This window comes from Saccopteryx bilineata, chromosome 1 (assembly GCF_036850765.1).
Source record: "Saccopteryx bilineata isolate mSacBil1 chromosome 1, mSacBil1_pri_phased_curated, whole genome shotgun sequence".
Taxonomy (NCBI): Eukaryota; Metazoa; Chordata; class Mammalia; order Chiroptera; family Emballonuridae; genus Saccopteryx; species Saccopteryx bilineata.
The window spans coordinates 211,089,017-211,114,328 of NC_089490.1; the positions used below are offsets into that span (position 1 = coordinate 211,089,017).

Sequence of the window (25,312 nt, forward strand, 5' to 3'; positions counted from 1 at the left end):
CTGTGTGAGACACTGAAAAGTGTGGGGGCCACGGATGACCTGTGCAGGAACACCCACACTGCCCTGGAATGCCCAGGGAGGGCTGGGGAGAGGTATCCTCACGGCTCACGTGTTGCACCTCTGAAATGCACACCTGTTCCTAATGGGGAGAGGCTGCAACTCAGTTTGTGGGCCGGTTCACTAGCTTTTACCGAAAGCCCTAGAGTACAGAATTAGCTTGAGAGAAGACTTACCTGCAAGAACTTTCCTCACAGAATGAAACATGGAAGTAAATACAGACTCCTCCTTGGAATGTAGTTCTGGGGCTAAAAGGAAGAGAGTTAAAAACCGCACAGCTGCCTGGAGAGACTGAGAGCTTCCTGCCAGAGCTGGCAGCTCGGACAGTACTTGAGAGTAAACGCTCTGGTAGAGGGCAGGGTGGGAGAGCACTTCGTCCACCCCTGGAGAGATCTCTGCCCCCCTGTGCCTGCCCTGCTGGCCCACATCCGCTTCCAAGAGCGTGCTGACCGCCAAGATGAAGGCGGAGGAGAGGCGCCAGGCCCCGCAAGCCGCATCTGTCTGGAGCAAGGTGCCCATCTGGAGCACAGCCTGCTGCAGCAGCCCCCGCAGGGCGGTGGGGCCCTCGTGCTGCTGCTGCTTCCGCTTTTTGACCAAAGGCCCTAGGACTTGGCACAACTTGGTTAAGGACACCAGAAGGAGCTGCCAGCCCAGAGGATTCTGATTTTTCAACCGTCTTCCTGAAGCTGCACCAGCGTCCACTTGGCACGTTGAAAGGAACGCGACGATTTTCCCAAAGTTGAGCACCAAGCTGAGCTTCATCTGGACAACCATCTGCATCAGCTGTTCTAAGAATGTCCCCATCACTTGGAGGAATTCCAACCAAGAGGGGTCATCCCTATCGATCAGAAAGCCACTACTGACTTTGAACAAGGAGGTCAGTATGATTTCAAAAATATCACTGGCATACACAACCCTGAGCACTGAGTGGGCGCTTTTCCCTCTTTGCAGGTAACCGAGCAGCCGGCAGCAAGTCATCAGAAATTTCAGGGTCAGTGAGGAGGAGCAAGAGCCTCCCAACCTGGTGATGGCCGTGGACAGTAACAGAAGGAAACAGTGCACGTGGTGAGGAACCCAGAGGCTGTCCAGCTGCAGGGCAGACATGACTTTCAAAAGCCCCAGGATACACTCTAACTGCTCTCCCTGCAACTGAATGGGGAAGTCACTCTTGACCAAGGACAGTAAGTTCTGGGCAATTTCTCCTCTTGGTTCTGGACCTTCACGGCTGACTTTGGCAAATCCGTTTTCCCAATGAGCCATATCCATGAGGTCCTTTTCAAAAAGCCAGGGCAACTTCTGACTGAGAAGACAGGGGTCACTCTGGGCACCGGCACACAGGATGCTAGCGCACTGCTTAGCGATGCCCAGCAGGAAAGCGGAGTGAAGGGACTGCAACTCTGGAAAGAGAGGACTGTGAAGCATGGCCTCGGATATTTTTTCAAGTGTGGTGTTTGGCTCTTCTTCTGCTGAGTCTTCCTGGGCTTTGTTCACTGGCAAAGTTCTCAGCATGACATCGGCCAGGTATGTCACATCATCTGGACAAAGATAGGATAGTAAGATTGTGAGATTCGACACAATCAAGTGCCAGTGTGCTATAGGGTATGTGACTGCGCTTACTGTCCCAACTTGGCCATCCCAGGAAGCAGTTATCCCCTGAGTCAATCTTGCTCTGCCAGAACCAAGAACATGGGCAGCATCGTCCCTCAGAGCACAGAGGGCTTCTTCAGACTGGGAACTAGTTTGCATTAAAGTCCTTTTCATCTTCTGCAGGTAGAGCTGTTCTAAACAATACCTGCCAAGAGAGTTGAACTGAGCTGCAGTCTTTTCTATCTTCTTCCAATGGTGTGTTTCTACACCTGGGAGCAATAAAGGGAGGTCTGAGATCTCCAGGGCAATGCCTGTAAGGGGTCCAGACATGGTGTGATATTGACTACAGTTTAACCTGAGCATGGTGTCAACCTGGGCCCAGGTGTGAGAGAGCAGCAGTGCAGAATCGCTGACCTTCTGCAGCCACAGCTCCAGCTCTGGGCTCCGGGGATCCAGGAGAAGGTCCAGCAAGGGCTTCATGAGTTCTCGGAGCATCCTCTCCATCGTGCCCTGCATTCGCCTGACGATGGGCAGAGGTGTGCTGTTGTCCAGGCTCCTCATGTTGAACATGATGCAATGCAGCAGTGAGCTCAGCGACAATGACTTCAGGGCCATGTCATAATCACCCCACAAATAAGGCAGGACCAGAGACTGGAACTTGTCCAGCACAAGGGACCATGTGTCCAAGACCTGACTTGGAGGCAACTCCACAAGGCACTCACAGAGGACTGTGGAGAGGCCTGCGGCCAGCAATGGCTGCCTCAGCGCCTCGGCTGCTGGACGACACAACACCCCCAAAATCTCCTCAAACAACTGTGGCACCTGTCGAAGTTTGATATACGTCTGGAAGAGACTGTGAATAAGGGCCTCCTGGGCCTTTTTAGTTCGAAATTCTGTTACGTCTGCATCGATCCAAGCTGAAGCCAGCAAGTCGTCCAGGTCTGGCTCCAGGATCAAATGATTCAGAGACATCAAAACCTTGAGGCAGCGGAACCAGGCGGGCACAGACGCCTGCGAGTGGTTTATCAACAGCTCAGCCACACGGCGGAAGAAGCGGAACTGAACCTCTCCGTGCTGAATCTTATCAGCCGCAATGTTGTAGATGTTGTCTGCCACAGAGTTTAACAGCTGCTCCACAACCAGGAGTTCTGTGGTCCAGTCCGATGTGGACAGGGTTTGCGTCTGCTCCTCCTGCAGGCGTGAAATCCTCAGGCAGCCAAACAGCCTGGGGAGCACCTGGAAGCAGAGAAGCTGATTGCCCTCCTTGAAGTAAGAATCCAGAAAGAGCTTGTAGAGCAAGGCCACCGAGCTGGCCACAACAGCATCATGCAGGGATGGTTCACAGTAGCCAGCCTCTACCAGCCTAGCAATCACAGTGCCCATGGGCGCTAGAAGATTCTTCATGGCCCCCATCTTTGTGTCATCCTGCTGCTGGTCCAAGAGCTCCTCCTTGTAGGATGAGAGCAGCTCGAGCTGAAAGATTCCACCTCGAAGCATGGCTTCAATCTGACTCCTAAGGTCCCGGCTCAGCGCCTGCTGCAGCTGGCCCTGGCGGGCCTGCATCCACGTGCCCCCTGAGAGTAGGTGCCTCAGGACCAAGCAGGGCTGGAGCAGATGCCCAGTCACCTCTCCAAAGGCACGCCTTGGGGTGACCTGCTGCTGTTGGATCAAGAGGTAATGGCCAAGGGCCAGATGAATGACCTTGAATAACAGGGCCACCACAGTGCCTTCTGGTTGCCTGCAGGCCGACCAGCACAGCTGGCTCAGCAAGGCCACTATCAGCTCCTGTCTGGCCGTATAGATGACAGCAAGGGCAGGCATCGAAAGGATGCCCTGGCAGCAGCTGAGCACAGCACAGAGGTTTCTTTGAGATCCTGAAAGTGAGAACTCAGCTATTCTCTCATTTATGATCTGAGCATTAAGAGAGAAAGAAAACTCATTAGTGACCCTTAACTCACACATACATATAAAAAATATAACAGAATTAATCAACTCTCTCCTTCCCCCATCTTGATAAGAAATACCAGATTATCACATCTACGTGAACTTGAACCTGTTTCAATTCCTGAACATACCCTTCTCCTACCAATATAAATTCAGAAAAGGATGCAGAGGAGTGCCTTTGTAAATCTGCTGTCCCTTTTTAAAGAGCTGGGTTTTATAAGGCTTAAACTCCAAAGATCCTAAACTAGCAATTCAGCTTAGATATTACAGCTTGATGGACAGCGGCCTTTGGTTGTGATCCTGCAGTTCAAATGATATTTTTGTAGTCAATTATACCGTTTCTGTTTTTAATGCCAAAAGAAAAGGACACTCTTCAAAGAGGAAAGGAAATGTTTTCAGTTACTGTGTATTACACGGCTAACCCCTCTTGTACTGCTTTCAAAATTCTGAAATCCATAAACACCAGAAATTATGATGGTTGGACAGATTCCAAAATCCACTCATAGGCTAAGTGACCTGATCCCAGCCTTACAGAATCTGGGAATCAAATTTATTCTAGGTGCTAAGTTGTCAGTAGTTCAATGAAAGGTGTGATTATCTGCATTCAAGTAACTGCTGGCTCTGGAAAAGCTGAAACAAAAATGTCATAATACTTAAAGGCCAATGTACTGCTATACTATTCTGATCACACAACTAACCTGTAACACTTTCTCCACATTTATACCCAAATAAGGGTAATTTATCTACATACTAAATGCATATACTACAGAATTAATATTTTATATAATTACAATGCACACAAAAATATTAGAATATGACTTTTGAAAAAATAAAGATTTTCTTACCATTCTCTCAAAGAATCATTCAGAATAACCCACTTTAGTGGTCACCAGTCTATTATTCTAAAAAGTGACATATAATTTAGAACATAATTTAAAGAACCAGTAAAGTACATAAACCATCAGGCAGCTGCACTATTTAATTCCTGTTAGCAGCCTTCACTGGTTTCTTCTTCTTCCTGCACACACATGGGCAAGGCAGTGTGATGGTACAGGGCACAGCTTTGTAGTCGGGCAGTCTTGGGCCACTCACAAGCTGTGGCTTTCAGCAAGTTATTTAACCTCTCTGAGCCTGGCACACAGTAAGTGCTCATTCTTAGTGCTTTTCATTGTTACTAGCTATTCTCAGAGCATTTCCAAATACTCAGTTTTGACAATGAAGTTCGTAAGTCTGATCTGAGACTTCAAAATCACTTTGAGTCAAGAATCTGAGAAAATTCCTATCCTGATTTTGGCCTTTGCTATCTCTTCAGGGCAAAAGAAAGTTCAGGGTGTGTGGGGGGAATCACAAAGTTGCATCATTTGCTGGCTAGTTTTTCTAATTAAAAAGGTAATTAATAACCACTCCATAAGATAACTCGAAGGTTTTCTCAAATATTAACAAAGTTCTTAGCACACAGTGTACAGTATACAATACTTATTCAGTAAATATCTTTTTTTTTACTTTTATTTACTCATTTCTGAGAGGAGAAAGAAGGGGGCAAGGAGCAGAAATAATCAACTCCTATATGGGCGTTGACTGGGCAAGCTCAGGGTTTCAAACTAGCATTATCCACTGCATCACCACAGGTCAGGTAATATAGTCATTACAATTCAAATACCTGTACTCTTTTCTTCTCTCCTGCCTTAGAATATTCTAAATCTTCATACAATTAATCCTAAAACAAATAAGCCTCCAGCACTAAGAGGAAATCAACAAAGATGCATGTAACATATACAGGACAGCCTAAGTGAACACCTGACACTATTACCTTGACTAGGGAAATCTGAAGGTTAATTGTCTTTCCATTCTTGATGAAATTCTGTAATTTTTTGCTATGCAGAATGTTATCTATGTAGATCCAAAGCCTTTCAACAATGTCTTCCTTCAGTTCAAGCTTCTTCTTATAAAATGCAACTAATGACTGTCTTGCCCAGTCAAGTAATACCTAAATTTGGAAAAATAAATCAATAATTTGAATATAAATAAATAATCTGAATATAAATGAACTTATTTACCAACAAATAAAAACACTGAACATTTACAGAGACATTCCATGTACAAATAAATCCAACTACCAGGGAGAAAGCGCTCCTTTAACCCTTTGAGTAGTGAGTTTTCATGCTCGCTGACCCCCAGAAGTGAGTGTTTTTTAAAAAAATGAAATCAGTTCCAGTTAGTTTTATTAACTTAAAATCACGTTTGTTTGATAACCAATTAATGGAAACAAGAAGAACATACATTTGCCTTTTTTTAATGTTGCCTTACACATTTTTAAAATAAAATTCTTTTTATTTTGGATGGTCAGGAGGCACGAGGACATACATGAATGTTCAAACTACTCAAAGGGTTAAGACTCACCTTTGACAATATTATGTTACATAAATGGTCTGGTTTGTCAAGATGTTATTATCCAAGAATAAAAACAATTTTGTCTTCATCTGAGGCCAACAGCAAGTTTTATGTTAAACTCTAACAGCGTCCTCTAACTTCTTTATATAGTTATATGCTAAGTTTCAAGTGTTAGAAGCACAATAGTTGCTCAGAATAGCCACAAAATGAAGCAAAACTGCAAAGTTAGAAGACGGGTTTGTATTTTGGCTTCCCATGTAACTGCTAAATACACTTACCTCGTCTAAAAAGCAGAGAGATTCTTCTATAAATAATGCACTAGTGCTTTATGAAAAAAAGGGATGGGCATGTGTAATTTCCATTATTGTGACATTTCTTTATTCAATACCAGAACTGTCAGTAATAGTATGAACAGTGACAGATGCTAAAAAGAAATAACCTATCAGGAGAAGAGTGGAGACCTTGATCAAGTTGCCTGCTATGACCATAAAAAAGAAGGAAATCTTACCATTTGCAACAGCATGGATGAGCTGAAGGGTATTATGCTAAATAAGTCAGACAGAGAAAGACAGATGCCATATGATTTCACTTACATGCAGAATCTAAAGAACAAAATAAATGAGGAAACAGACTCATAGATACAGAGAACTGATGGTTGCCAGAGGGGATGGGAGTTCGGGTGAAGAGGGGGCAGAGGAACTGGGTAACTGGGTGAAAAAGGTGAAGGGATTAAGAAGTACAAATTAGTAGTAACAGAATAGTCATGGGGATATAAAATACAGCACAGGAAATAAAGTCAATAATGTTGTAATCACTATGCATGGTGCCAAGTGGATACTTGAAATATCAGGGGGGTCACTTTGTAAATGATGACTGTCTAACCACTGTGATGTACACCTGAAACTAATATAAAATAATATGGAATGTCAGCTATAATTGAAAAGTAAAATTTAAAAAATGTCTGCCGTAACTTCCCCTTTCATCTTGCCCTGTGCAGAGCTTACCAGGTGACTGTCAAGCTGCCAAGAATCTCAGGTGCAGCCAGTTTTAAAAACTACTAGATGTGCTAGTGTTCTACATACTGTACCTCATGGTCATATAACAGATGTAATCCATCTTTGACACATTTTGTGCTGTTGTCTTTAATACATCTCTAACATATGGGTTGTAGGCAAACCCAATTTCATGAGCTCATCCAAATACACTTAGCCAAATAAGACTGAGAAATGATAGCAAAGAGCATTGTCTTTTTTGGTCCCTAATCCATTTCTAGAATGGCTTAATACAATACTAACGCTTCGCTACTTCTCAACCTTTGATTCACCAAATTGCAAAGATATTTAACAAAGCTTCAATAAGCAAGCATATGGAGTGTCACTCTGGATTTAAAAACAAATGGAGCTGCCAATACAATCAGAACTTAACTTTTGTAATCTAATTTCCAATTTTTTACTGATGTATATATACTTAATTTGGAATATAAGAGAGGTTTCTAAATATAAAAGGGACACTAATGGAGGTTTTGCAACAGAAAAAGTTTGTTAATGAAACATCTACCTGACTTATTGTTTTTCAGACATTAACTTTCAACCATGTTTCCTTCCCAAACTTTTCCTCTAACCTTTAAAAATTTTAACTGTCAACATGCAATATACATAAGTGATAAGTATATTAGATTATAAAAATGTATGTTTCAGATATAACTTACTTGTTCTTTATTTGGAAGAACACACTGGTGGGAAATCCAAACAAAATGAGCTAGCTTTAGTTTATCTTCCCAGGAAGTTATCTTGCTTTTAAGCTTAAGGGAAATGCCAGAATAAACAGCAGCCATTGCTACACTTTATCTACAATATAAAACAATGGAAAAAATTATACTAAGGTCAAAGTCAAGAAGCACCAAAAATAAACGTTACATATCTTTTTTTTTTTGAGAATTTTTATAAAGGTTTATTTGAGCCAAACTGATGACATGCTGGGAATGCTCTGGAGAAGGACATTTTTGAAGTCCTTTTTATACATTACACATCTTATTATCTACATAATATATGTGTGTATATTTTCCTTTAATGAATTAAAAAAATCAGCAGAACTGTTGGGCATAAATAACTCTATACATAAGTTGCTGGGGCCCAAAAATTTTCTGGGGGAAATTCAGGAGTGTTCCTGCTGTGATTGAACTCACATCCTTAAAGGTGAGTGTGCAGAATTCAACTGGACAAAACCCAAAGTGTTCAAATTACTTGCAAAAAAAGATTCATTCACACATGGTTTTAGGTTGAAAAAGTTATATTTTGTACAAATCTCCTAAAATATACATGAACTATGTATTAGCAACAGGTTTGTTAAGCAGTTCAAAGAATTAAATAAGAAGTATTTAGAGAAAGTAATATTCCTCCAAGTGAAAAGGAAATATAGCACAAACCCAGTCACAATGAGAGTACTGTTATTTCAGCTGCAACAGTAACTTCCCACTGTAACTTTATTAATGTATAAATTTACAAAGACACACTGCTTCCAAAAGGACTACAAAATATAGCTACACAATTAACACTGTAAATAGAAAATACAATAAAATTATGAACAAAAAAGGAAAGCAAACACACCAACCAGCTATGCTACCTAACTAAGGTAAATGTAGCTGTGAGTTTCCTAAAAGTCATAAAAAGGGAAAATATATTTGGTTAAGCCATTTTAATTATATGAAAGTACACAAGTCAGTTCTTTAAAAGAGAAAATTTTTCATGATACTAAATACTGAAATAAAATGATTATAAATAATAAACAAAATGAAACAATGGAAATACCAAAAGAATACCCGCAATCCCATGATTCTAAAATAAAACTGTCAAAACTAAAAAAAAAAAAAAAAAAAATTGCTGCTGGGCCACTTTTTTTTTTTAAATCTATGAGGGCTTGAAATTCTATAGATCTACCTTCAGAACTTACCCCCACCCCCCACACACCCACACAGGTGACTGACTACATAACGAATGAGCAAACACCGAGTGACGGACACACTCAGCACGGTTTCCTTCACTCTATCTAGCACGGAGAACAAAAACAATGGAGAGCTGTCATTTTCCTGCTTTGTTAAAATGTCCAATACCTAACAAAAGTTACTTAGTCTAAGTTCAATATGTTCGCAGCTATCGCCAGAGCTACAAAGTACTTTAAAAGTGTTTGCAGAACTGGCTACAAAGATGCCCCAGGTATCCACCCGGAGTTTATGAACGTTCCACTCTGGGTTCTCTCAAGTGGTCTTCTTACAAGGAGTGTGAACAGCCCAGTGTGACAGCAAAGCCCCGTTATTTCCCACGCAAAAGCTGCTTGCGCGAGGCTACTCTAAATCTCGCTAAGGTTGTGAGCCCAGCGAGCTCTCGCCCAGCGAGTAACTGAAGGAGAGGCCGAGACCGGGGCGGACGGTAGCCGCCAGGTAACCAGCTCACCTCGAGTCCACGCCGGGTAGGGGGCCGCGGGCGGGGGCGGGGCGGAGGGCTGTACTACGTTAGGTGCTCACCTCCAGGTCGACCCCGGGTAGGGGATCAACCTGTAGGCGGTCCCCAGGTAAGGGGCTCACGTCTGGCCCCCGCTACGGGCGAAGACGGAAGGCAGTCCCCACGTAGGGAGCTCACCTCGAGGCCTGGCCGGGACACGGTCCGCGGGCGAGAGCCAAGCACGGCGGCGATGGTCCGGGCTCCCAGGCTGCCCACCACGTGGGACCGGCCCCCGCGCTCCTTCCGCCCGACGGCGGCGGGGCGGGGCGGCGCGCACGCCAGGCATCGCCAGCAGAGCGCCGAGGCGCCTCGCCCATTGGTGGAGAAGGTTGCGCGTTGGAGGCCCGAGCGGCCCAGCCCGCGGCCCACTCCGTGTCAGTCAGTCATGGGGCGGCCGCCCAGAGCCGCGGCGGGGGTGGCGAGGCGCGGGGCGCGGGGGCCCGGCTGAATCGGCCGTCGGAGCTAGACCCTGCAGCAGAGACGACGGAGGCGGAAGCAACCCGATCCCGGAGGCGGCGGCGGCGGGAGGAGCCGGAGCCGCCTGGGATGTTCAGTAAGTGCGGGGCGCGCGGGCGGCGGGGGCCGGGAGCGAGGGAGGGAGGGCGCGCGGGCGGCGGCGCGCTGCGAGGCCTAGGCGGGGCGCGCGCTCGCAGCTCCCGCCGGCGGGGCGGTGGGGGCGGGGCGGGCTGGGCTAGCTGTGCGCGGGCGCTGTGGCCGCGCCTCCGCCCTCGGCCTGCGAGTCCCGGGCGCCCGCGGGCGGCGTGGCCTGCAGTCAGCGGCTCCACCTGGAGGGGCACCACGTTCCTGCTCGCGGTGGGTCCTGCCGGGGCGGCTTCGGGGCGCCCTCCGGGAAGGGGTCCTGAGCGCTGGGCAGCCGGGCCGGGGCGTCCGTCCAGAGCTCTTTTTCATTTAAGGGAAAAGGAAACGTCTTTGGCCCGAACTCAAGATTAAACTTCGCACATGGTGATGGGGGGCGGATGGATGTGAGATCGACCTCGGCTTGTGACAGGGGAGATCGCGAGTTAGAGTAGTTGTTGCTGGAGAAGAGCTGCCTGCAAGGTGGCCTTTCAGGGGGTTTAACTCATGACAGCCCTGGAAGAATTGGGCGCTTAGGTGGCATTCGCAGAGCTCCGAGGCTTTTGGACCTGAATTAGGTGAGGCGTTGGTCCGAAGTGAGTTGATGGTTAGAATAGGGGTGTCAATGTTAGACTTAGCGGAAGTGCAGCGCAGGAGAGCTTGATGCAGTTCTATCAGATGTAAGAAGTGTTCTTATAATGCGGATCTCGCAGCATGTGTGATTCTAGGATCAATAGGTAAGTCTGCCAGCCCCACGCGGCGCTCGTCTTCAGTGAACTAAACTCAGACCTTGCTGACTGAAATCTTGGAATGGCCCCTCCTGTTAACGATCATTTTTGGGTGCAGTGTTGGGAAGAACAGTAAGGGCAGAGTTTTTCTCCTGTTAGGTGATACAAGTGTGTCAGATACCTGAGTTGGGGGCGGGGGGACGACGATGACGCTGTCGCGTTCCCCAGCCTAGGTCACAGCCCTGCTTGAAAATGAGAGTAGGAAGGGGAGTTTGTCTCACACCTTTAAACTCCGAAAAACTTAATGGAGTGGAGGCTTGGTAACTACAGAGACCTGAGGTAGAAACTATGTTACTATGTGTAACTTATGTGAGCCTTAGTTTCCTCTTAAGGTAGAATAGAGAAATGACTGATAACTTAGATGGAGCTATTAAAGGGTACCAAAGAATGGAATACTGTACATGAAAATGCCAAACAGGAAGTGCTCTGTAAATAAATATTAACTATGAGGTATTATAATTTATTTTTTGTCAAACTGCCTTCAAGGTTCCTTGTAGGCCTAAATTTTTTGTGTGTAAAATGTGAAGCAAACTAACTTGATTTTCTTTATGAATTACAAATTCTTTCTGCCTTGAAAATTAGTGTTAAACTAGAAAACCAAAAGATGGGTTTGCCTTGAGTGTTTTTCTTTGTGATCAACAATAAATTAGATCAAAGTGTTTTGGAATAGTTTTGTTGTTCCTACCTCTAAATGTGAGATTTATGTGTGCTGCTTTCACTCTGAAACTAGGTAAAGGTCTCACTTAACTGCTCAGTAACTTTTGGGTTTGGGGGAATGGGTATTTTTGCAAACCTATGAAGGCTAACTCTGGAGAAAAGGAAGGGGTTTTGTTTTTGACAGTTAGCTTTAGCTGGAAAGGAGTCCTGGGGATCCTGTTAAACCAGCATTGCTCAGTGGATAATACTAGAAGTCAACTTTCCAGCCTCTCTCCATGTGGCAGACAGCTTCTTAGGTAGTGACTGTTCTGATCACTCTCTTCACAAGCATCAGGTAAGCCTTCATTATTGTTTCCACCAAAAGGCCCTGATCTAATGTAGAACCCTTTGAGCAGTGGAACACTAAAGAGTAAGAGAGCTCTCAGATCTATGGCCAGAGTTCCCAGTGAGCCACTGTGGGACCTTGGGCACATTGTCTCACTTCTCTGGGCCTCACCTTTCCTATCTGAAGAATTGTACCTATCTCATAGGGTTGTTGTGAGGTGTAAAGGAGAGGCACTTAAAATCGTTTTTTACAAGTGGTATATACCCAGCAAGTGTCAGGTATTAGTAATGGTAATGAAGGAAGTAGATCAATGGTGTGGTGAGTACTGTCATAAAGGTTTGCCCCCGGGTTCAGTGGGTTGAGGGGTCCATACTCAAGGAAGCTTCTGGAAGGAAGAGATGGCTGAGCTGTGAAGCCTGAGTAGGATTTAGCTAAACCAGGTTGGAGTGCCAGTATGGGGGTGCCTTCAGGAGGAGCCTGACCAAATCCCTGAAGTGAGAAGGCGGGGTGGTAACCACCAGTTAGGTTAATAAAGGTGGATCAGAGTAGCCTTGAAATGACAGAGTGGAGATTGAGGGGTGTGTTTTTTTACTCTCCACACTAATGGAAGCAATAGAACATTTTGAAGATGAGCACAGATCACATCAGATTATCTTTCTGGAAAAAGAGTATCTGCAGTTGTATGAGATTGGGTTGAAAGTAGAGAAGGCTCATCCACTTGTCCTGGCAGCTTTGTGTCTGCCTGACTTCTTACGGAAAAGGATGGCTTAGCAGAGACATTCTAATCCAAATATGGAAGCCTAGAGAGCACTTATGGGAGGCGTGAAGGAACTTAGCTCATTCCAGGCAGCCTTCCCTCTTAAAAATTATCTTCATGTGTACACTATATATGCCTGATTAGAAGACAGTTACCCCTTTGAAAAGAGGGTGTCACTACGTATTCAAGTCTCTCCTATTACAAGACACTTCTCAATTACTGTATCTCCAACAACAAGATGCTCTTTGGGAAATACATACTGGACTCAAATAACCTCAGTCTATGCCTGATTGAGTATGTATACAATCAATCGATAAAGTTTGTGATAAATGAAAAAAGCTATGCCCACCTGAAGGGGTATTGCTGGCTGGGTTGAGATTTCTATTGAGGGCATCATATATGGATTCAAGCAATGCTCTGTCATAGCTGATTTGGTAGAAGCAGAGATGATGTACTCTGGAAAATGGAATCTAAAGATTCCAGAGTGGCGCCCTGGCCGGTTGGCTCAGCGGTAGAGCGTCGGCCTGGCGTGCGGGGGACCCGGGTTCGATTCCCGGCCAGGGCACATAGGAGAAGCGCCCATTTGCTTCTCCACCCCCCCCTCCTTCCTCTCTGTCTCTCTCTTCCCCTCCCGCAGCCAAGGCTCCATTGGAGCAAAGATGGCCCGGGCACTGGGGATGGCTCCTTGGCCTCTGCCCCAGGCGCTAGATTGGCTCTGGTCCCGGCAGAGCGACGCCCCGGAGGGGCAGAGCATTGCCCCCTAGTGGGCAGAGCATCGCCCCTGGTGGGCGTGCCGGGTGGATCCCGGTCCGGGGCATGCGGGGGAAAAAAAAAAAAAAGGATTCCAGAGTGGCTCAAAGGACCACAGACATTGATGTTGAAGGTGGTGGTTAGTTAGAGTAAAATTGTTTCATGATAATATTCCTTATATAAGGGATTAATATTTATGTAATATACTTTTAAATACATGTAAATTAATAAATTAAAGATTATAAGTAGACATTTAGCTAATTATCTACAATCCATGAGGTTTGTTTTTTTTTAAGTTAAAGGAATTTGTAATTTTCTCATTGCAAGGGTAAGGTCTTACCTTTTCATTGGACATTTTACACAGATTACTGCTCCATTGCTCTGCTGAAGCAAATTCCCTTTTCCCATCTCTTTTTAAATCTAAAGAGGTTTAAAGAATATATACTGGCAAGATTTAGAAAATGCTTCAGAGAACTTCCACTCAATAGTTCTTTGTTTAGCAGTCTAATAAGTATTCATCTGGGAAGATGTAGAGAGGTGTATCTGTATCTTAGTAACTTTACAGTGTTTGTTGATAATAAAAGATAGCTTTTACCTGACCTGTGGTGGCACAGTGGACATTCAACCTGGAATGCTGAGGCCATCAGTTGGAGACCCCAGGCTTGCCCGGTCAAGGCACATATAAGAAGCAACAAGTTGATGCTTCCCATTCTGCCACCCCACCTTCTGTCTGTCTGTCTCTCTCTTCTCTCTAAAGTCAATAAATAAAATCTTTAATAAATAAATAAAAGATAGTTTTTTACTTACAAAGTATTAGAATTTGGAGTTTTGGTAATTTAGTAATCAGAAGTGTTTTGCAAAACTTGTGAATTAACATTTGTAAGCTAAGGTGCTGAACTGTGTTGTCCAATACAGTAACCATGAGCCACATGTGGTTACTTAATTTAGTTTAATTAAAATTTAAAATTCAGTGCCTCAGTTGCAATAGCAGTTTGTGACTGGTGGCTACACACTGAACAGTGTAGATCTAGAACAGTTTTGTCATTGCAGAAAGTCTCATTGTACAGTACTATGAAAAACTGAAGGTCATTCCACTCTCTCATACACACACACACACACACACACACACACACTGTAGTGTCATTAGAGCATCTCTGAATCCTCACTTGCTGCATTTGAATTCAGTTTCAGGGAGAATGATAAACACAAAAAGACATATCCTCCCTTTTTCTCTGAGAGTAAAATATCCTCTCTTTTTCTGTTTATAGTGGTGTTTGCAAATAAAGCAAACATGGATGTTTTCTCTATGAAGTCAGAAATGTGGTATTTGTACATGTCCATTTTGTAGATCATCCCGTACTCTTTCAAGTTAATGAAATTTTGTCTAGAAATAACTTTTCTGTGCCATAAAACAGTATTACTGTAGGAATCAAATATGTATGCCTTTTTGATTCATAAAAATCTAGACAAATCATGACATTAAATTGTCAGTTCCAAACAAAAGCTAGACAACCCTCACATTATTTTCAATGTGAGTTTCAAAGGTGAGACAAACACTGTCCCAGGGAGCTCTCCATCTGTCTGGGCAGCTATGGGCCAGTGATGGCAGGGGATGGGTGGCCTGCATCACGGCTGGAGGGTAGAGTTCAAGCTTAGGACTAGCCTAATCAGATCTGTCTTTTACTCGGGCTACAGTCTAAAGCAGGGGTCAGGAACCTATGGCTCGCAAGCCAGATGTGGCTCTTTTGATGGCTGCATCTGGCTCGCAGACAAATCTTTAATAAAAAAAAATAATAACGGTAAAAATATAAAACATTCTCATGTATTACAATCCATTCATTTCCTACCATTCGTATTCATGGTCGTAGGTGGCTGGAGCCAATCACAGCTGTCCTCCAGGACAACACCAAATTTTTATTGGATAATGCCTAACGTACACGGGTCCTTGTATGGCTCTCATGGAATTACACTTTAAAATATGTGGCGTTCATGGCTCTCTCAGCCAAAAAGATTCCTGACCCCTGTTCTAAAGGGTGGTTTGAGGTGGGGCTGCCCAGCTGAGAAGTGACTTGTTCTGTCAGAACAGTAGCAGTGACGATAGGGAAGCAGCAATGACTCCAACAGGGAATCCTGTGTAGAATAGGAGTCGGTGGCCTCTTAGAGAGAAAGAGTCATAAGATGATGACTTTTTTTGGCTTTAGTGGTAGATGACAGCACCAAAGGACAACTACAAGCAGGAAAAGGTTTTAAAGAAGCATAAATCTGAGCACATTGAATTCCAAGATGTATGCGGCATCCAGGTAGAAATGTCTTTTAGACTTGAGCTCAGGAAGGCAATCTGACTAGAGACTGTACGTTGTGGGTGAGTAGTGCAATGATGTAGGGAATGTGAGGAATGAGAACCAGACCAAGAATTAGAGGGGGGGGGCACAGAAGACATGCTTGCAAGGGGGTGCGACTGAGAGAGGGAGTTTCGAGAAAGGAGGCATGTAGGATAATGTGGACATGTGACTATTAGATTTGGCAAGATTTGAGGAATCTCAAGTCTTAGTAAATAGCCCACTGAGGTAGGAGACAGGGTCAGCTGGCTGGGTAAGGGGACAAGTGCAGGTTTGGAATTGCTGGAGTGGGGGCTGTAGGGAAAGAAAGTAGTTGGAAAGCAGTCTTTACTTCTGGGATGTCACAGAGGTCCCAGCTGATGTTGGAGGAAATCAGTTTCTAGTGGTATCTGGCTGCCTGTTTGTATGATTTCTGTTTCCCCTTTTTCTCCCCCACCACCTCCGCCAAAAACAAGAAACAAAATAAAAACATCTTCAGTTGCATCCTGAGCCCCCAACTTTGAGCATTATTCTTGTGTCATTTATACCTTAGGACAGATATATCCATGTCATTCTGTATCTGAGCAAAAACTGAATATAAAAGGCCATCATCATTTTAAAATCACTTAAGGTATGACTGAAGCTAAGAGTGGTATGGCTCATTTATTTTTTCTCTATGATTTATATTTTCACGAAGCTAATTAAATACACTTTATCATGATTAATGGAAAAGGTTAGACTTTTAGGTCCTACTCAGAATGACCTTTTTGATACCTACTTCAACCATTCAGACTGCAACAAATAAAAAGTAAAGAACTGCCCTGGCCGGTTGGCTCAGCGGTAGAGCGTCGGCCTAGCGTGCGGAGGACCCGGGTTCGATTCCCGGCCAGGGCACATAGGAGAAGTGCCCATTTGCTTCTCCACCCCTCTGCCGCGCCTTCCTCTCTGTCTCTCTCTTCCCCTCCCGCAGCCAAGGCTCCATTGGAGCAAAGATGGCCCGGGCGCTGGGGATGGCTCTGTGGCCTCTGCCCCAGGCGCTAGAGTGGCTCTGGTCGCAACATGGCGACGCCCAGGAGGGTCGCAACATGGCGACGCCCAGGATGGGCAGAGCATCGCCCCCTGGTGGGCAGAGCGTCGCCCCCTGGTGGGCGTGCCGGGTGGATCCCGGTCGGGCGCATGCGGGAGTCTGTCTGACTGTCTCTCCCTGTTTCCAGCTTCAGAAAAATGCAAAAAAAAAAAAAAAAAAAAAAAGTAAAGAACTAATATCAGAGTGAGTGATTGGCACTTTACATGACATCTCATTTAACAATAAATACAAAATAGTTTTAATCTGTTTTTAAACAATAAACAACAAAAACCTAGCTACCTGTCAGTATATTCAGATAGGCTGCTGATTTGAGGATAGTGGTGGTGAATGTGCTGGATTGATTTTAAACCCATCTGTGCTCAGAGTTGCCACTTCTTATCTGGCAGGTGCTGTCCATATAGTACTCTATTGGCATTTCAGGGAATTGTGTAGTACTTAGTCTTTGAGGTAGTGGGATGGAGGCATTTCTCCAAACACCCGTCCACCAACCATGTATCATGTACATTTAAACATAAGCAGGTGGGGTTAGGATGCAGTGAAGAGGGAAGGGTTACTCAGCTGCGGTCCCATATTTGCATCATATTAAAAGTGTGCCTGGTTTCCATGTGTGTTTGCATCCCTATATATATATGTAGATAAACATTCAGAGTGGCTGAGGTTCTTCCTGCACAGTTGTTACTATGAAACAGGAAAATAATCATGTCCTGATTTTATATGGCAACATTGTTGAAGTATTAAACAGTGGACAACTATTGGCATATGAGAAAGAGATACATATTATGTCAGAATCCTCAGTTTAAATACTAATAATATGACAGAGAGAAAAGGTATGTGATCATCTATTTTTATCTTTAAAAGTTACGATATTGGCCCTGGCCGGTTGGCTCAGCGGTAGAGCGTCGGCCTGGCGTGCGGGGGACCCGGGTTTGATTCCCGGCCAGGGTACATAGGAGAAGCGCCCATTTGCTTTTCCACCCCCCCCCCCTTCCTCTCTGTCTCTCTCTTCCCCTCCCGCAGCCAAGGCTCCATTGGAACAAAGATGGCCTGGGTGCTGGGGATGGCTCCTTGGCCTCTGACCCAGGCACTAGAGTGGCTCTGGTCGCGGCAGAGCTACGCCCCGGAGGGGCAGAGCATCGCCCCCTGGTGGGCAGAGCATTGCCCCTGGTGGGCGTGCCAGGTCGATCCCGGTTGGGCGCATGCAGGAGTCTGTCTGACTGTCTCTCCCCGTTTCCAGCTTCAGAAAAAAAGAAAAAAAGAAAAAAAAAAGTTACGATATTTAGGTAAATTGAAAATTATGAGAAATCCTGAAATTTTAACAAAGACACATTTATATCCAAACTCAAATTTAAAAGACTTTTGTGATTAAAAAGCTAAGCTGTTATTCTTTTTTTTTTTTTTTTTTCCTGAAGCTGGAAACAGGGAGAGACAGTCAGACAGACTCCCGCATGCGCCCGACCGGGATCCACCCAGCACGCCCACCAGGGGCGAAGCTCTGCCCACCAGGGGGCGATGCTCTGCCCCTCTGGGGCATCACTCTGCAGCGACCAGAGCCACTCTAGTGCCTGGGGCAGAGGCCAAAGAGGCATCCCCAGCGGCGGGGCCATCTTTGCTCCTGCAAGCTAACACTGCAGTTGAAATTGCAGTGTTAGTCTCATGTCTGAGTCTCAAAAGGCAGATCTATTTTAAGGAGGGTTTTCTTTAATGTGTCCATTTATGGATATTAGTACTATAAAAATAAGTTGGAGGAAGGGAACTGACTTCTCTGCAGAATTCTTTTAATTTTTTGAGGGGGGATTTTTATAAGAATTTATTTGAGCAAACCTACAACACATGCTGGGGGAACAAGATCTCAAATGCTCCAAAGAATAAGTTTTGGCCCTGGCCGGTTGACTCAGCGGTAGAGCTTCGGCCTGGCATGCAGGGGACCTGGGTTTGATTCCCGGCCAGGGCACATAGGAGAAGCACCCATTTGCTTCTCCACCCCCCACCCCCTCCTTCCTCTCTGTCTCTCTCTTCCCTTCCCACAGCCAAGGCTCCATTGGAGCAAAGATGGCCCCGCCGCTGGGGATGCCTCTTTGGCCTCTGCCCCAGGCACTAGAGTGGCTCTGGTCGCTGCAGAGTGATGCCCCAGAGGGGCAGAGCATCGCCCCCTGGTGGGCAGAGCTTCGCCCCTGGTGGGCGTGCTGGGTGGATCCCGGTCGGGCGCATGCGGGAGTCTGTCTGACTGTCTCTCCCTGTTTCCAGCTTCAGGAAAAAAAAAAAAAAAAAAAGAATAACAGTTTTGTGGCGGCTTTTATGCATTTGAAATTAAGGAAGGAACTAAGGAAGATTTACATGGAAGTGGGAGAAAGCAAGGCAGGGATGGAATTACAGGCTAGTTAACAAGGTTAACTTGTTATGTGCCCTCTAGAGGGTTAATACCCCTTAAAGGGATATTACTTCTGATATTTCAGAGGTGTGTTAACCTAGATGCACAAGAACAATGGACAGAACTGGTTTAAAACTTTTCACTAAAGAAGTTCTGGGCCTGATGCATGACAACCTACCATGACCTGCCCAGTTAGGAATTTATGACCCAATCTCCCGTAAGGTTACTTTCTATATAAGCCCTTTATGTTTTTCTATCCATAGGTGCCTATTTTCCCGTAAGGTTACTTTCTATATAAGCCCTTTATGTTTTTCTATCCATAGGTGCCTATTTTGGTTATTAATCAACCTGAAAACCCGCATCAGTGACCAACATTTTGGTCAGGTAGTGTGGTCTCACAACATTTAGAAGGCTCTTTCCTAAGACACACCCTGGTGGCCACAGGGATGTGGGGCAATACTGTAGCCATAAGGATCTGAGCTGAGGCTGAATTTTCCCAAAATGGGGAGGGCAGATAGTGGAATGCAGTCAGGTCTTACAGCTTTCACTAGGGTGGGCGGGGGGGGGGGGGGGGGGGCTCTGAATTACTTCTAACCAGTGAACTGTCATGATCTGGTTTTGCCTTCTAGCTCATTTTTCTGTATTTAGCATGTAGTATTACATTTACATAAGCCATGATAAGGGTAAATAGTTGGACTATATAGAAAAACCTAAAGGACAAATATACCATTATGGCTAAAATCATTTGCAAACAAGTAGAGACAAACAAAAGGGGTTCTGAGTTCAGTAGCACTCTGTCAGAGTACTGTCCTTGTTGATGTCTTGGAATAGCTGTTGAGCTCTGGTGTCAATGGCTTCTCTAGAGTCTTTGATGTCCACTCGTAGTTAGGTTCCTTCCAGTGAGATTGAGGAGTGTCTCTGTGTGTGTGTGTGTGCGTGTGTTTGCACGTGTGTGTATGCGCACGCGCGGGAGTGTGTCAGAGACAGATAGGAACAGACAGACCAGAAGGGAGAGAGATGAGAAGCATCAATTCTTCATTGCTGCACCTTAGTTGTTCATTGATTGCTTTCTCATATGTGCCCCGACTAGGATCTACAGCAGACTGAGTAACCCCTTACTCAAGCCTGTGACATTGGGCTCAAACTGGTGAGCCTTGCTCAAACCAGATGAGCCCATGCTCAAACCGGTGACCTCGGGGTTCAAACCTGGGTCCTCCCGCATCCCAGTCCGATGCTCTATCCACTGTGACACTGCCTGGTCAGGAGACAGGGGAGTGTCTTTTATTTGATGTCCTTTCCAATAAACCAAATCTCTAGGTAGTGAGCAAATGATCTTTAAAATCTTTGTCTCCTGGTAACTCTCTGTGAAAGAAAATGGTTGTTACCAACTTCTCATTTTCTTGAATTGACTCTCAAAGCTTGGTGGAAACTCACTAGTTTATAAAATAATGTTGGATCCAGATTTTGCCCTGGAGGCATTTACATCTGCCCTTGGTGAGTCAAGTTCCAAATGACCTTCCGCCCTTTTAAAATAAGAATGGCCATTTTTAATAACTCAGAGAATTGGGTTGACATCATTCTGCCTACTTTTAAAACTGGCTTTTTCTAACTGTGCATGGAAAAGATTAATTTAGAAATGTCAATTCTTTCTTTGGCCATCTTACTTATAAATAGGAGACTGACTGTGGTGGGTCTTGTTGGCATCAGATGCGGGATGTCCCGTGTGAATTTTGAGATTGGAGTAAACTTCTAGGGAAAACCAGCCTTTACGTGCATGTCTTCAGATGCGCCAGTAGTGCTGTGGATATCCCTGTAGGACAACTTTATGCCCTAGAGCAGGGGTCTCAAACTCAACTCAGCATGTGGGCCACAGAGCAAGATCACAGCCGTTAGGCGGGCTGCACTAGGTCTACAAAAGGCAACTGTTACGCAACACTTTTCTCACTGCAGTTGAAAACAAAAAAAAATCAGTACAACATGCACAATCGTACATGCGTTTACTCAGTGTCACAAAACGACCAGAAACTGTAGTTCGCATCACAACTGCTGTTAACTAAGCTAATATCTAGCTAGGATGCTAGAGAAATGAAAAATACAAGTAGGCCCCTAGGCTTACTTAATTTTATCCAAAATATTTTGAACTTCGTGGATTAGTCTGCGGGCCGCGGGCCGCGAGTTTGAGACCCCTGCCCTAGAGGAAAGTTTCTCAGGCAACCCCATAAAGATTCATTAGCCACCTGAGAATACCTGAGCAAGGGCCAGTGAGAGCTGATTGGATGACACCAGAACCAGAACTACACTGCTTCCCAAGGCACAGGTTCATCTCAGGTGAACCTATTCCAGGGCGTCCTCTGCAGAACTCTTTTTATGTTTTCATTTCTCTTGAAATATGTTCATTGGAATCAAATGCAGTTTACTCGATTGAATCATGTCCCTGGTATCTTAGTTGAGTGTGGCTAGTAAAGAGTTAATGCCAGCATTCTTGCCCTTCAGAGCCTTGTTCCTACAGTTAGTGGCTCCCTCCTCACCTCAGGAAAAGTCCCATGTTATAAAGGGTGGTTTAGATCCAGAGAGACTGCCATCAGGGGCAACTAATTTGGGCAAATTTGTTAATATTTGCAAACTAGTTCCTAGCAATCTACTTTTACTGTCATTCATTTTCATTCCTTTCTGTTTACTCTTCAATGACCTTTCTATCCTTCTCCCTCCTCAGAAATGGAATTTACATTGTCCCACCTTGAGAACACTGTCACTACCCAGTCTGTTCTCTTTGTCAGTTTTCCTGCCTTTCACATTCTTGGTTTTTGTTTTTGTGGGGTTTTTTTTCATTAGAGAAGTGATCTCTTACTCCGGTCTTATTTGGAACACTAAGGCAGTGGTCCCCAAACCCCAGGCCACAGATCAGTACCTGTCCGTGGGCTATTTGGTACTGGTCCGCAGAGAAAGAATAAATAACTTACATTATTTCTGTTTTATTTATATTTAAGTCTGAACGATGTTTTATTTTTTAAAAATGACCAGATTCCCTCTGTTACATCCGTCTAAGACTCACTCTTCTTTTTTTTTTTTTATAATAATTTTATTTTTTTAATGGGGTGACATCAATAAATCAGGATACATATATTCAAAGATAACAAGTCCAGGTTATCTTGTCGTTCAATTATGTTGCATACCCACCACCCAAAGTCAGATTGTCCTCTGTCACCTTCTATCTTGTTTTCTTTGTGCCCCTCCCCACCCCCTTTCCCTCTCCCATTCCCCCCTCCCCCCCATAACCACCACACTCTTATCAATGTCTCTTAGTTTCACTATTATGTCCCACCTACGTATGGAATAATACAGTTCCTGGTTTTTTCTGATTTACTTATTTCGCTTCGTATCATGTTATCAAGATCCCACCATTTTGCTGTAAATGTTCCGATGTCATCATTTCTTATGGCTGAGTAGTATTCCATAGTGTATATGTGCCACATCTTCTTTATCCAGTCATCTATTGACGGGCTTTTTGGTTGTTTCCATGTCCTGGCCACTGTGAACAATGCTGCAATAAACATGGGGCTGCATGTGTCTTTACGTATCAATGTTTCTGAGTTTTTGGGATATATACCCAGTAGAGGGATTGCTGGGTCATAAGGTAGTTCTATTTTCAGTTTTTTGAGGAACCACCATACTTTCTTCCATAATGGTTGTACTACTTTACATTCCCACCAACAGTGTATGAGGGTTCCTTTTTCTCCACAGCCTCTCCAACATTTGCTATTACCTGTAAGACTTACTCTTGACGCTTTCTCGGTCACGTGATACATTTATCCATCCCACCCTAAAGGTGGGTTCGTGAAAATATTTTCTGACATTAAACTGGTCTGTGGCCCAAAAAAGGTTGGGGACCACTGCACTAAGGGATACACATTGATACAGGCATACATTCCCATGGCAACAAGAGATTGGCAGTTTGAAATCTGGAAAAGTTTTAGTCTCTGTTAAAATACAAGGAATCAGGCTCCTTTGGAAGAATTTGGATACTAAGGGCTCTTGAAGTTAGATTAAAAGCAGGTTTAGCTGGCGGGAGTGGGGTGGGGGTTGAAGGTGGTGGATTAACTAGTCCTGACTTTGGGCCAATCTGGGAAAGGGCAGTACTGTCACAGGCTCTATGGGCATTTAATTTTTTTCCCTCTAAACATTAAATCAGAATCTCAGGGCTGAAGTTTACATACACACCACACACTCAGTCAGAAGATTCTTATGTGTAACCAGGTTAGAGTACCATGGAGGAGCACTGGTGCAAACTGGTAACAGTAGTACTTCTTAGTTAATACAGAGAAACAATTATCTGTCTTCATTAATGGAATGCTTAGAACAGGGGTCCCCAAACTTTTTACAGAGGGGGCCAGTTCACTGTCCCTCAGACCGTTGGAGGGTCGGACTATAAAAAAAAACTATGAATAAATCCCTATGCACACTGCACATATCTTATTTTAAAGTAAAAAAAACAAAACGGGAACAAATACAGTATTTAAAATAAAGAACAAGTAAATTTAAATCAACAAACTGACCAGTATTTCATTGGGAACTATGGGCCTGCTTTTGGCTAATGAAATGGTCAATGTCTGGTTCCATATTTGTCACTGCTAGCCATATCAAGTGATATGACGTGCTTCCAGAGCCGTGAGGCGTGTGTCCTGCGTCACCGGAAGTAGTACTGTATGTGAGTGACGCCGTGCTTTGCGGTGCCGCCACATACAGTGCTCCTCTCACTGACCACCAATGAAAGAGGTGCCCCTTCCAGAAGTGCGGCGGGGGCCAGATAAATGGCTTCAGGGGGCCGCATGTGGCCCGTGAGCCGTAGTTTGGGGACCCCTGGCTTAGAACAAGGATCCCCACTCTCAAAGTATCAGAATTCTTAGAGTAGCAATTAAGTAATCTCTATTAAAAAATAATCTAAGTTATCAATACACTGGAGGACTAATATACCATAACCAAGTGGGGCAAATGCATAGTGAAAAGATGGTTTAATATTGAGATCAGATCAATATTAATCAGATCAGACCCAGTGCCCCTCCATTTAAACAAGTATTTTATATACTCTCTTAGGTAATCCAGAAATGAAATGCATAGGTAATATAATCTTGCTACACACATAATTTAAAATAATGTATTTATGATGTCCTAACATTTTATATGAAAGGGGCCACCACAAATCAGGTCAGAAAGATTATTTACAAGTGACTTTGGACCAATTTGTTTGCAGCATTTGGTTGCTCACCATATGTTCTACACTGAAAGAAATTACAGATGGATAAAAATTAGACACAGATATATATTTTTAAGGTTTAAACAACAAAAAAATAGATTTCTGGAAAGACGGGAATTCAATCTTTAGGAAGAATGGAAAAGATCATAAAGAAGAAAGCCAGTGCATGTCGTTGAACAAAGTTTAAATACTGAAAACTTCAATACATCCAAACAAAATTATCAAAAGCAGATTCCCCCCCCCCAAAAAAAAAAAAATTGAGAGCCCTTGACTCAGGAATGTTACGTGGCTAGGGACAGTCATGTGCATGTGGATAATGTTGTGTGCATTCTAAAATGGACACCATATTTTCAACCTGAAGGTGAACAATTTGCTGCAGTATCTGCATAGATGGACCTAGAAGGGTCATCTGCATCGCAGTATTCTGTTTAAGGCCCTTGGTGATATCACGGATTCCTGTCATTCTTGATAATAAATTTAACAGTCAAGGAAAATAGTTATTTTGCCAGGGAAACCCTCAAATTAGCTGTAATTTATTCCCATTGAACACTTCTCACCATTTTCCTTTTTTTACAAGAATTCATGAGACGTATTCTAACTCATATATATACCCTCTTACCGTTTTGATGCTTTTTCTGTACTTGCAGTTACAAATAGAGACTGAGGGAGGTAAATAATATGTTTAATATGAAAACATACTGTTCAGAGCCTTGACTTAATGCTGGCAGACTTTTCCTGACGATTAAGAGACAGCATAGCATTCCCTTTCCCTATTATTAACTTCTCACTTTCTCAACATCTATTTATCCATTTTCTGACTTTCTCAGGTCTTTGCTTTTGTGCTGCCTCCTGCCTGATTTTTTGGCTGGCTCACTGCTAATTAACACCTGTCTCACAGAGTAGGCAGAAGAATTAAAGGCCCTAGAATTCAACTGGTCTTGTTTAGTCTTTGATAGCAT

General features: G+C 44.2%; 2 protein-coding genes across 7 annotated transcripts in view; one reads left to right on the plus strand and one right to left on the minus strand.

Moving 5' to 3' along the window:
- Positions 1–9,749, minus strand: part of URB2 (URB2 ribosome biogenesis homolog) — a 28,881-nt gene extending 19,132 nt beyond the window's left edge. The window contains exons 1-4 of one of the 4 annotated variants that reach the window (XM_066234973.1): positions 9,615–9,749; positions 7,688–7,826; positions 5,399–5,575; positions 234–3,555 (exon numbers count right to left, since the gene is read on the minus strand). In XM_066234973.1, the coding sequence (XP_066091070.1) occupies positions 234–3,555; positions 5,399–5,575; positions 7,688–7,813 (3,625 nt within the window). In that variant the 5' untranslated portion in view covers positions 7,814–7,826; positions 9,615–9,749. Of the gene's footprint in view, positions 1–233; positions 3,556–5,398; positions 5,576–7,687; positions 7,827–9,428 lie in introns of all 4 variants that reach the window. The other 3 variants (XM_066235000.1, XM_066234981.1, XM_066234990.1) reach the window with 3 other exon arrangements.
- An 81-nt stretch (positions 9,750–9,830) lies between these two features.
- Positions 9,831–25,312, plus strand: part of TAF5L (TATA-box binding protein associated factor 5 like) — a 42,138-nt gene continuing 26,656 nt past the window's right edge. Inside the window, exon 1 of one of the 3 annotated variants that reach the window (XM_066235021.1) lies at positions 9,831–10,029. The gene's annotated coding sequence lies outside the window, so the exon portion shown is untranslated. Of the gene's footprint in view, positions 10,030–10,162; positions 10,290–10,312; positions 10,790–25,312 lie in introns of those variants that run through there. The other 2 variants (XM_066235028.1, XM_066235037.1) reach the window with 2 other exon arrangements.